Source organism: Ochotona princeps, chromosome 5 (genome assembly GCF_030435755.1).
Source record: "Ochotona princeps isolate mOchPri1 chromosome 5, mOchPri1.hap1, whole genome shotgun sequence".
NCBI lineage: Eukaryota > Metazoa > Chordata > Mammalia > Lagomorpha > Ochotonidae > Ochotona > Ochotona princeps.
This window is the reverse complement of record NC_080836.1, coordinates 87,864,416-87,876,978: the sequence shown is the minus strand read 5'-3', so window position 1 is coordinate 87,876,978 and position 12,563 is coordinate 87,864,416. Positions and strand designations below refer to the sequence as shown.

At 38.6% G+C, this 12,563-nt stretch overlaps 1 protein-coding gene across 1 annotated transcript in view; it reads left to right on the top strand.

The window, feature by feature from the left end:
* Positions 1–12,563, top strand: part of BARD1 (BRCA1 associated RING domain 1) — a 74,572-nt gene that overhangs the window by 54,669 nt on the left and 7,340 nt on the right. Inside the window, exon 7 of the mRNA XM_058664973.1 lies at positions 9,240–9,348. Coding sequence (XP_058520956.1) covers positions 9,240–9,348 — 109 coding nt within the window. The remainder of the gene's footprint in view (positions 1–9,239; positions 9,349–12,563) is intronic.

The following is a 12,563-nucleotide window of genomic DNA, read 5'->3' as shown; positions in this document are numbered from 1 at the left end:
TTTCTGTTGCTGTTAGAATTTCAGTTTGAATTACTTAAATTAGGGTAATGCCAGCTGTAGAGAGGACTGAAGGTGTTTGTAACATAATCCTGGGAGAGAGAAGAGAAACAGAAAATCCAGCCTTAGAATTGTCTTGGTACACTTGGGGTCTTCAGAACATGTATAGAAAATCTGTGTTATGAAGAAACTATACATAAATTTCCAAATGTTTTACAAAAATGAACTTTTAATTCCATTTTTACAGGTAGATTTTATTTATTTGAAAAGCAAAGTGACAAAGGGGGAAATAGAGAAGATGTCTTCCATCTGCAGTGGCTGGGATTAGACCAGGCTGAAACCAGGCACTGGGAAGCCCATCCCAGTCTGCCAAGTGGTTGTCTGGGACCCACATTTGGGCCGTCCTCCACTGTCTTCCCACATAATTAGGCAGCTGGATTAGGGAAACAGGGCCGCCAGGACTTGATCTGGCGAACTTAGTATCTATTAAATGAAAAAAAAACCTTTTCACATTCCTTCCTCTGTCATATTCCCAGCTTCTGGTAATTGCCATTATATTGCCAACTTTTGCAAGATTGTCTTTTAGATTCCACGTATGAGTGAGGTCATGAGATATTTGTATTTCTGTGTCTGGCTTACTTAATATAAAACCTCCAAGTCTGGCCATCGTAATACTATAAATGACAAGCTTTTGTGCTTTTAAGGCTGAATAGTGTTCCATACTGATTATATACTGCATGTATTCTTCAGTTAGTGAACCTTTTGTGTTCCAGTTTATTTGGGTTATGAATAGTTGTAACATATATGAGAATTCAGGTATTTTTTCAACACTGATTTCCTTTTCCTTTAATATGCCTAATTGGTGTCTTGATTTAAACACAGTATTAATTTAATTCCAAGTTTGTTTTTTTTACATGAGAAATGTACTTTTTGTGAGCTAAAAGTCTATTATTTAAGAGGAAAAAATTCTTCTATATTAATGTCCAATAATAAAAATTTCATAATATCTGTTGTCTGACAATGTTTATTTTGATAGCTGTTCTAAACCTAGTTGGCCATAGTCTTTCTCTCTTGTGCATCCCGTTGTGAAACTAGGACTGATATCTTGCAGTCACATAAGAACCCTTTTGAATATGTGGAGTGTATCATATACTTTCTCCCTTTTTACAGATTTGTAGGTTAAAGGATATCGTGCTTAGTTCACAATTAACAATTTTCTTGGAGAACTTTAAATTCCTGAGTAGAAAATATTATGTGAACCATTGGTCCTGTTAATTGTCTCACTCCCTTAGTTAATTTCTAAAATATCAGTTGCTTATAGCAAAGATAATTTGTGTTTTATGGCTTTTAAAAAATATGTTGCTCTTTTGAATTACTGTTTTTTTTTCCTGCTTCACAGCAAGCAAATTGACTTGAAAAACTAAATTTGTTTACTTGCAACTTTGTAAGTTCATGAAGGATTCCATTCCTAGACTGTCTTGCCATCCTGTCATACACAATAAATTGTCATAAGTAGGTTTGACTTCAGTAGAGATGACCTTAATTCATATGTTTGTGTGTATATCTTAACATTAAATTGTATGATCCTGTGTACACAGACAAGTTTAAATGTGTCTTTCCTCTCCATTTACGATTGATGCAGCACGTTCAGGGCACATTTTTAGTTGGGTAGCTACCATTTCATAGCTGAAACCTGGGCTCTATTGTGAATTAGGCCTTTGCAGGGACTAGTGGGTGCTAATAAACATTCAATGCAGTTTAACTCTTTCATAAGTTCATTTTAATCATTCTTGTTGAGAAAGAATCCTACTAGTTAGAACAGTGATTTTTCAGAGTTATCTAGACCTCACTCTTAGGTAAAGGATAAAAAATCTGTTGATATTTTAGTATTAAAGAAACTGTGCACTGGTAGTTTTCAAAAGTGGCGATGTAAGTTAGCATTACAAGCCCTTTATAAAATGTATAATAAATTTTGGGAAAATGAGATGTTAACATTACAAGCTTGATTTGTTATCTCCCTTTATACTGTCTTACATTATTGATAGCAATTATTGAGGTTTTCCTATCTTAAAAACACTGTTTTAAGTGCTTTCATTGTATTAATTTACTTGGTTCTTGCAAAAGTCCTGTAAAGTAGAGTGTGTATGTTAGACTCATTTCCAGATAAGGAAATGCGGAAAGACGAAGTATAATTTTTCTAAAAGTGTACAACTTCTGAGTAGCTGAGCTGGAATTTAAATTCAGGCAGTGTAATTGTGAAATGCCAGTTCTTAGCTATCCTGCTGTATAGACATCATTTTTCTGCTTATGACGATTTGGGAAGCTGCCCTGGGTTTCGCGTTGTCCACAGGAGGAAGGTTCCACTGCATCACCCATTGCTTTGTTCTTACATAGAATGACCACAGCTACATTTATAGAATATCACATTCCGCACTGTATATTATCTCTCCAATATTTACGAGTTTCATTTTTTAATTAGCTTTAGATAGCAAATACATTTTATAATTTAAAATCTTTGTTCACTTATTTGCCAGTGTACTAATTAAAATCATAAGTAAATGCATAGGCTAGGAATATACTAAAGGAAAAAAATCCTGTTAATATCTGCTAAGATGCAATGTGAATGAAGAGATAATGAGTTATTAGTATCAAGCGGCTGGCTTGTAGCACAGCAGAATGTTGCTTGCAACACTGACATCCAGTATGAGCACTGGTTTAAGACCCTCTTTTTTGTTTTGTTTTTTTTTTTCCCCAAGATGTATTTATATTTTTTGAGAGTCAGAATTACAGAGAGAGGGAGAGAGACAGAAACAGAGAGATTTTTCATCTTTTGGTTCACTCTCCATATGGCAGCTATGGCCAGAGCTGAGCTTGTCCAAAGCTAGGAGCTTCTTTGTGGTCTCCCGCTCAGACTCAGGTTCCTGAGGACTTACCCTCTAAGCAGCTTTCCCAGGCCATTTAGCAGGGAGCTAGATCCAAAGTGGAGTAGTGGGAATAAAAGCCGGTGCATGTATGGGATGCCAGCACCACAGATGGAGGATTAGCTTGTTCTGACAGTGTGCTGGCCCATTGAGTCCCTCTTGCCTCACTTCTGATCCAAAGGCTGATAGCTTGTGTTCTTGTCACCCATGTGTGATGTCTGCATGTTTGTTCTAGGTTCTTAGTTTTAGTGTGGCCCAACCCCAGTGATTGCAGCCATTTGGGGAGTGAACCAGCAGAATGAAAGTAACTCATTCTCTGTCTCACCTTCTCCCCCTGTAACTCTGCCTTTCAAACAAATACTATTAAAATATTAGAATCAAGACTTTGCTTGATCTGAGATGATGCATCATATTTCAAGAATCAGAAAAAGTACAATCTTTGGAGTTTGATATGAAGATTATTTTGTTTACATAATGATCTGGCACTCTTTGAATAAGATAGACTTTTCTTCCATAGAACATTAAAAGAGCTGAACTATAAAACAGGGTGCGTATGAATGGTATTAATTCATTGTCAAGCATGTTATGTAAACATGCCTAGTCTTTCCTCTTTTGAAAATAGCTTAAATTATATTTGTTTTCATTGACCCATGGACATATGTCCTTCCAATTCCGCAAGTACATATTGTCTTTGTTTTCAGTGTCTATGCTTTACACTGCTTATTTTATCAATTTTTCATATCCTATTTAGCCCCCTGTACATGAGATGACAGTGGTTGGTTTTCACTTGATAAAGGTTTTCTTCCATCAACTATAGATTTTAAGAACCATGTTGTTATTTCTTCCATAGGTACTTCATACTCAGCCAACAATTTCTTATTGCTAGTCCTGGGCTCAAGGCCATCTTGTCTGCTATTTTGTATTCTTTACCTCTTTAAAATTCATGTTAAAAATCTGTGTTGCATTTCACTTCATTGCTTATGCTGTGATTCACACTTTACCAATTTGACTCTCGTCAGTGGGATGAGTGTTTGTCATCAGTAGGCTTATAGACAAGGGCAGTGTTTTCTCAGTCTAATATATCTCTCCAGAATACCTCATCTGCATGTTATGGCTTTGGTTTTCATACTAGAAGATCAAAGAGTATACTGTATTTCAGTATGTTTAGAAAAACATTCTGTAAGCTCCCTTGGTAAGCAGTATATAATATAGCACATTAAATTACTGCCAACTATCTTTAGTCTGATGTTGAAGAAATCTAAAAAAAGTTTAAATCTTCCCTTTGTAGTGAGGGAGAATAACTGATTTATTACTGTCTGCAGTTAGTGATGCATGTGACAACATGTGAGATTATTTTATGTAGTATCTGTGTTTTTCCAAAGTGACTAAATCTAATTATATGCATTCTAAATTCATTTTTCACACTTAGTCTGTGACTTGACAGGCCACTCACATTCATCATTATGAAGAAAAAGCGTAGGGTGTGTGTGTGTGCATGCATGCGCCAAATACTACAGAAGAAATTTTACATATGCTCTGTTATCTCGTGTGTGTGTGTGTTTTAAGATTTGTTGTTTATTTATTTATTTTGAAAGGTATAGAAAGAGAGGTTTTATATTTGCTGGTTCATTTCCCAAATGAACAAAATGACCAGTGCTGGGCCAGGCTGAAGCTAGGAGCTTCATCAGAATCTGCTTGTTGGCATGGGCCCAGACCCTTGGGCCATCTTCTGCTGTTTTTCCCAATTAGCATGGAGCTGGATTGGAAGTGGAGCAGTCAGTATACATCCCACACCCACACGGGATACCAGTGTCTCAGGTAGTGGCTTCACCCACTATGTTACAACTGGTCCATTACTGCAGGTTTTGTTTTGTTTTGTTTTGTTTTGTTTTGTTTCGTTTTGTTTTAAGGTACCATGTATATATCTTTGCCCAGTTATGGATATCACTGGTTCACGCTAAAACAAGAACATGACAGGTTTAGTAAGGGGTCAAGCAGATCTGATATTTAACTGATCTTTCCTTCTGTATCATTTGTAATATGGCATTCGTCAATTCATCATTTGTAAATAGAAGCTTTCCATAATTAAGAGGAGAGACCATGTACTTGAAAGAGTATTGAGAGTGTGTTTTCATGAAGCAGTTCTCTTTTTTTCATGAAACAGTTATTTTTTCTTTTTTTTATTTTGAAGTTACACCTTCTAAAGATTTTTTATTATTATTTTTATTGGAAAGACGGATGTACAGAAAGGAGGAGAGACAGAGAGGAAGATCTTCCATCTGCTGATTCACTCCCCAAGCAGCCACAACGGCTGGAGCTGAGCCAATCTGAAGCCAGGAGCCAGGAACCTCCTCCAGGTCTCCCATGCGGGTGCAGGGTCCCAAGGCTTTGGGCCATCCTCAACTGCTTTCCAGGCCACAAGCAGGGAGCTGGATGGGAGGTGGAGCTGCCGGAATTAGAACTGGTGCCCATATGGGATCCCGGGGCGTGCAAGGCAAGGTCTTTAACCACTATGCTATCGTGCCAGGCCCAAGTTACAGCTTCTAAGTGAGAGTACTTTAAGAAGTACTTTCACTTAACCTTTTCTTGTTGTCGTAGTGGACCTTTATTCCTGATTGTATAAAGTAACTTTGTTAATGCCATCCACTTTCTGTGCATTAAAGTGTACTTGAGTAAGTTCTTAAATTTTATCTCTGTGCGTTGTAAAATCTGTTTGCCTTTACAAAGTCCTTAGATGTGTGGTGGTTTTTTAAAAATAGCACATAGTATACAATTGTTTTGTTTATTCATTTTTTTAGTTTGGGAGTTCAGGTTTAAGACCCAGAGTATTGATTTTTCAACTCAGATTTCTATTTTTCACTTTCATAACAGCCTATGTTGTGAGGAAAGGGTGCTGTTGGTATATAAGCGTATTTTAGGGAATGGCATTTAGAAGTTTCAAGTTTAGTGGATGAGATCTTTTTGAAACACTAAGATTGTCCATTCTAAATGTAAATAGTGACTTGTGTCACTCTGTTACAACTCAGAAGGCTGAAATGCAATTGATTGCATTATACCTTGGCAGGAACGAGACTCTTGCCAGAGGAAGGCTAACGGTGTTGGGCCTGCTCGTGAAAGGAATCTGAGAATATAAACTTGTCTGTGTTTATCCAGCACTGAGAGACTCAATCTGGCAATAAGGAATAGCAGTCTTTAGGAAAACGTTTGCTGTGCTTCACACTACTTTAATCCACTAGACTTTCGAAACAGTTTTTGTCCAAATCATTAGTGACCTTGTGTCTGAACTCAGTAAATGTTTCTAACCCTCAATGGTATAACCTTCTCTGTGCTGCATCAGCGTTGACACCTTCCTCTTCCCTCTTTTCCCTATTTTACTCTTTCTTCCAGAACCTTTTGTGTTCATTTACTTCATTTGAAAAACTGATACTGTACCATGTTTCTACTTTTATTTTGAATGAAGGCAGATTAATAGGGAGGAAGAGATAGAGAACCTTCCATTTAAAGAGCTACAACAGTCCACACTGGTCAGGCTCAGGTAAGGAGTGTAGAACTCCATTTGGGTGTACCATGTGGGTGACAGGGTCCAAGCACGTGGACTGTCCTCATCTGTTTTCTGAACACATGTCCTCATCTGTTTTCGAACATGTGTTAGTCAGCAGTTGTATTGGAGGCAGAGTAGCTGGAACTGGAACCAGCACTCAATATGGGATAGTAGCGTCCTAGACAACCTGAACTACATACAACACCAGCACCTCTGTTTGTCCGTTTATGTCCTGTTTAACACATTGCATTTCTGCATTAATGGTACGGTATTTATGTATAATAAAAAATTGTCAAGTGCCAGCACACAGCAATCCTAAAAGGTACAAGGCTGAGAGATGGGCACTGAGAGAACTCATTAGAAATAGGAAGAATTAGGAGTGAGGAACACAAGATAAAGAAACAGAGGCGGGCCTGGCGGCATGGCCTAGCGGCTAAAGTCCTCGCCTTGAACGCCCCGGGATCCCATATGGGTGCCGGTTCTAATCCCGGCAGCTCCACTTCCCATCCAGCTCCCTGCTTGTGGCCTGGGAAAGCAGTTGAGGACGGCCCAAGGCTTTGGGACCCTGCACCCGCGTGGGAGACCTGGAAGAGGTTCCTGGTTCCCGGCATCGGATCGGCACGCACCGGCCCGTTGTGGCTCACTTGGGGAGTGCAACATTGGATGAAAGATCTTCCTCTCTGTCTCTCCTCCTCTTGTATATCCGGCTTTCCAATAATAATAAATCTTTAAAAAAAAAAGAGGCAACCAGGATTGACTCCTGACACATGAACCTGGCCCAAGACCCCAGTGCAACTTGCTGAGTCTGTTTTTATTCTGTGTGTATAAACCAAACATGTCAGAAATCTGAGGGTCTGAGATTACTTGCAAGTTGCAACAATCATTAGCAAGCACATTTGTTAATTAATTGTTTCAGCTGCTATCCTTCTAGGTACTAAGTGGACTATCCCCCAGTAACATAGGCTGGTGATCCCCATTCTCCCTGGTCTTTATGGCAGCAGGCCTACCTGCCAGTATTCCAAACATATATCCCTGCCCATGACAGGGTCCTTACCAGAGGGAGGCATGCCTCCAAGCTGATCTTGTTCCTTTGAAGAGGAATAAGAGAATTAAGGACCTGGTGTCTGTCATTAAAGTGAGATCACCTACCAGACAAACTGCAGCCTAGTCTCAAATCAGGCCTTGGTGAAGCCTGAACCAAGCTGGGCCTAAAGCTAAAACTCACTAGAAAAGATTATGGGAGAAATGCTGATTTTGAAAACACGCTGTTGTATAAAACATTAAAGTAAGGAAGTAGAATAGTGGACACAAGTCCGATTGATTGATTGATTGAGAAATCAGATTTACAGAGAGAAGGAGATACAGAGAAAGATCTTCTATCTGCTCTTTCACTCCCCAAGTAACCACAGTGGCTGGTGCTGACCTGATCTGAAGCCAGGAGATTCTTCCAGATCTCCCACATGGGTGCAGGGTCCCAAGACTTGGGCCATCCTCAACTGCTGTCTCAGGTCACAGGCAGGGAGCTGAATGGAAAGTGCAGCAGCTGAGATACTAACCGGCACCCATATGGGATCCCTGCACATGCAAGGCAAGGACTTTAGCCGCTAGGCTACAGCTGTGGGCCCTAGTCCTATATTTTTTAACTGCTTCGTTACTATTATAAGGCAGAGTATAGACAGTTCTAAATGTTACTGAAATAAGCGAGAATAGCCCTGATTGGGAGTTGTACCCTTCTGTTCTTACCTGTCAAATAATAGGGTCCTACTTTAATCTCCTAAGCATCTTCCAGTATAACAGTCTGTGACTTGGGAATGACTACATCCTCAGAAGCTGCGTCAGATGCTTCTCTCAACCACACCAGCTTGTTCTGCAGTGGCTGTGATTTTTATATATTATGCCACACCTACATATTAAAATTAATGTTTGAAACAGTCTGTTCATTGCTTTATTGAATTGCTCATCTTGTGGTATAATTTTACTTCTAATAGATCTAAATGCCTATTCTGTGAGTTTAACCGAATTTTGTGTTTTCTTATACAGATCATAGAGCCTATAGTAGCTATTGTTTTTATTTTTATTTGCATTTTAAAGCTTCTCATTCACAGTAATTAATGATTATGAAGCTTACTTTAAAATCTGATGGTGAATACAGAAGAATCAGTTGCTAAACAGTTTACATGTAACAACGTTTATAATTTAAAATATTCCCTGTAATAATCTAATGTCAAATTGAAATTACATCTTTTTTCCATTGAATTCAGCAGCTTTTGAGGTTAGTTCCTTATGTGTAGTGTGAATTCTGAGCCATGTGTGGGTTTTGTGGGGTTTTTTTTTGTTGTTTGTTTGGGTTTCTTTTTTAATGATTTATTTATTTTCATTACAAAGTCAGATGTACAGAGAGGAGGAGAGACAGGGAGGAAAATCTTCCATCCGATGATTCACTCCCCAGGTGAGCCGGGAACCAGGAACCTCCTCCAGGTCTCCCACGCGGGTGCAGGGTCCCAAGGCTTTGGGCCATCCTCAGCTGCTTTCCCAGGCCACAAGCAGGGAGCTGGATGGGAAGTGGAGCTGCCGGGATTAGAACCGGCGCCCATATGGGATCCCGGGGCGTTCAAGGCAAGGACTTTAGCCGCTAGGCCACGCCGCTGGGCCCTTGTTTGTTTGTTTAAAATTGTTTTTGAAACAGACATTGACATAATTGTTCCACTAGTGCATCGATTTAGTTAAGAATTGGGTCACGCATTTTATTTGCTTAAACCCATCTGCACTTACTTTACTAGGAATATATTTGGTCTACGGCCTGTGGATTGTACAGACAATGAGAATATGAAATCACTGTTACTGCTAACAGAGAAGAATGAATCATCCTCAACTAGACATGACTCGGTAGTAAGTATAGAATTAACTTTGGGGTATTATACCTTTTATTGAAATGCATTATGAAAGGAATGTAATGGGAAAATTTCCAGTTAACAGGTTGCTTTTCATTCACCAAACAATTATTGAGCATTTTCTGTATTAGCTGCTATGGATTCCCAGATACGTTCAGGGAAAGACTGTCAAGCAGTTTGTATTGAGCTGCTATTTGCTGTACGCACATCCAAAGCAATGCATGTGACTGACAGGAGTATTATTGCCAAGGAGCTGACCTTCTAGTGGGAACGAACAGGCTGCACATGTGTAAACTACAATAATTTACATTGATTTCAGGGACTTAGAAATGAGTACTTTGTAGAAGTTTTTTTGTTTTTTCTCACAGTGTGCTTGGATAGAATAGTGTGCTGCTGGAAGATTCTGCTTTAGCTCATTTTGGAGTACCATTAAATAACTCAGTTAAAGCCTAGATGCTGAAGGGGAGCTACCAGTTGACTTTCTAAAGACACAGGTGCATAGGCCTATCAGTGAATAGCATATTTGAAGTTTTAGTTCCCTATTGCTGGGTGGTAAGTGAACATCTAAGTACTGGGGAACCATTGAAAAGATTTTAAGCAGGGGAATGATGTGCTTCATTTTTTTTTCCCCACTCTTTCTGCTTTGTTAAAGAAGGAATGTGGGGTTGGGAGCAGGACGACAGATTACTCAGGTATTTATTATGACAGCTGAGGAATGCCACAGTGATGTGGTTTAAGGTAGAGCATCAGAGATGATCACAAACGATGAGGTTTTGATAATAGCAATGGGACCTAATGATTGCTTATGTCAGTGTGAGGATAGGGTGGAAGAATCACTGTGACCACAGCAGTGCAGTAGGTGATGGTGCCATTTGCTGCCAAGTGGAAGACAAGAGTGCTTCTGCATGCCAATTTCATGTCTAAAATATCAAGCAGTTATGTTTCAGTTGATAACTGGGTATGTAAATCTGTATCTGAAAAGAGTTGTACATGCTAGAAGAAAATGCAAACAGTATGCTTTAGGGATCCATAGTTCAGCAGAAAATGTAGATGTAGTAGTTTTTATACACATTTTATTATGTTCTTAGTGGGAGCAGTACACATATATAGTAGAATTGTAGAGAAGGAAGAAGTCGACTTCAGGTGAGAATCAGGGAGAATTTACTTGACAAAGTGTCGGAAATAACTGAGTCTTTAAAGGTAAAAGTTTTAGCAAGTTGTCTGGTACAACACTATGGCTGCTACTGACCAGTGCTTTAAGACGAACAGCTTATTAACTTCAATAAAAGGAATCCCTATTATATATGCAAATATAATTATATACATATCAGTTAAAGGAGAATCTAGAAGCTAGCTATTTAATTTCCTCATTTTACAGTAAAACTAAGACTCAGAGAGGAATTTGCCCAGAATGATTAACTAGGAATAATGTATTTAAAGTACTCAGATTTCTTAAATCTTAGGACCATCTTCCTTTAATTCCACCGTGTTTAAAACATAAATAGGTGCTTATTTGTTCTTGAGCTCTTCTGGCAAAACGTAACTGTTGTTATCCTACCATATTCCTTTTGTGTTAAAAGTTGGAGAAAGATTATTTTAAATATGTTAAAATGGAGGTATCATTATAGTATTCTTGGAGTTTGAGAATGACAGTTTCCTTCAGGAAAGAAAGATTTTTTTTCAATGGAGAAACTTATACTTTGTGATTGTTATATGGGCTGTGTTGATGGTTGATACCTAAGGAAAATACAATGAATGATATCCAGTCCTTCTAATTTGAAAGTCTAGTTACCTAAATCCTGAAATCTCAGCCAGAAGCCGACTCCATTCCCTGTTTTTCTGCAACCTGGGATTGTGATACTGCATTTCCATGCTCTCATTTCAGGTCCTTAGCAGCAGCTGTCTTCTCTGCTAGTATAAATGTGAGGACCCGGAGTAGTTCAGATGTGTCAATGCTGCTTCATGCCTTCTTCTGCTGTCCCAGTCAGCATCTGGGCACCACGTGTTCTACTGTTATTTCCCTCCCAACTAGAACACTGACTCTGTGAGGTCAGGGACTGCACTACTCTTAGCGTCGGGAGAGTTTGCTCCAAAATATATGCTGAGTGCAAGAGAGCACAGGAGTATCCCGCATGGTACATACTTGCCCTTAAAAATGTACATAAGTCTTGGTAGCTGAGTCTAGAATCCCCAAAGCAGGAATTCCCAAGACCTTCAGAGAAGCTGCATTAGGGAACTTCCAGCAGGGAAGGAGTGATAAATTGAGGCTTAATTCCTTCTACTTCCATCTAGAATTGTTTGTTTTAAGTAAACATTACAGGCTGTTAGAAAGCATTGCTTTGAATTTGAGATTCAACCTCTAATCTTAAGGACTTCACAAGCTGCTTGCCATGCTCGTTTTGTTGATTCTTTTTTTACAATCCCTTTCGAGCAGTGTGTTTACCCATTTAATCTCAGATTTTTTTAAACCTTTTGATAAACTCATTAATAAGGAGTAACTAAAAGTTTTACCTAAGAAAAAGTACTACACCAAATTATTTTTTAAGTCAGGGTTTGTTTAATACCAATAAACATAGTATCTAATCTCTGTACAATTAGGTCATTAATTCTTGGTTTTTGAATCTCTTGAGCTTTGGAGTTCTAAAATCTCTGCTCATTCAAATCCAAAGCCTAACCCCCCACTGCCTTACCCCAGCAAACATGTGACTTTGGCAGCTGCTTGCTTTCTGTTTGGTTATAGCATCCCTCATCTATGAGAAATCAGTGCCCAGTTCCTTTTTTTAGTGCAACTTTTAAAACTATGCTAGGAGAATGCTTGACCCACTTTGGTGCTTTCCTTTTATTGTGGACATAGTATCATGGGCTATATTTAAAAATGATGTTTCATTTTGGATTTTATGCAGAGAACTAATATACCTGAGGCAGAATAAAATAAATTGAGAAGTCGTATGTTCTGTTTAGAGCTGTTTTTGTGACACTGATTTGTGTAATGGAAAAGAATTTTGGCAGTAGTGTTTTAATATTATATGGTAATTGAGTAGGCATACACTCAATCTATTTTTATGTTATGAGATGTTGATAGTCTTTAGGTTAGGTACGGTTATATCATCTAATAGCATAGTAAATATCCTTATACAAAGATGTTAGTGTAAATGTTGGTGAGTGTATATCACATGTATCGCATGTTGCTTCATGGACCTTATAGGAAGAAGT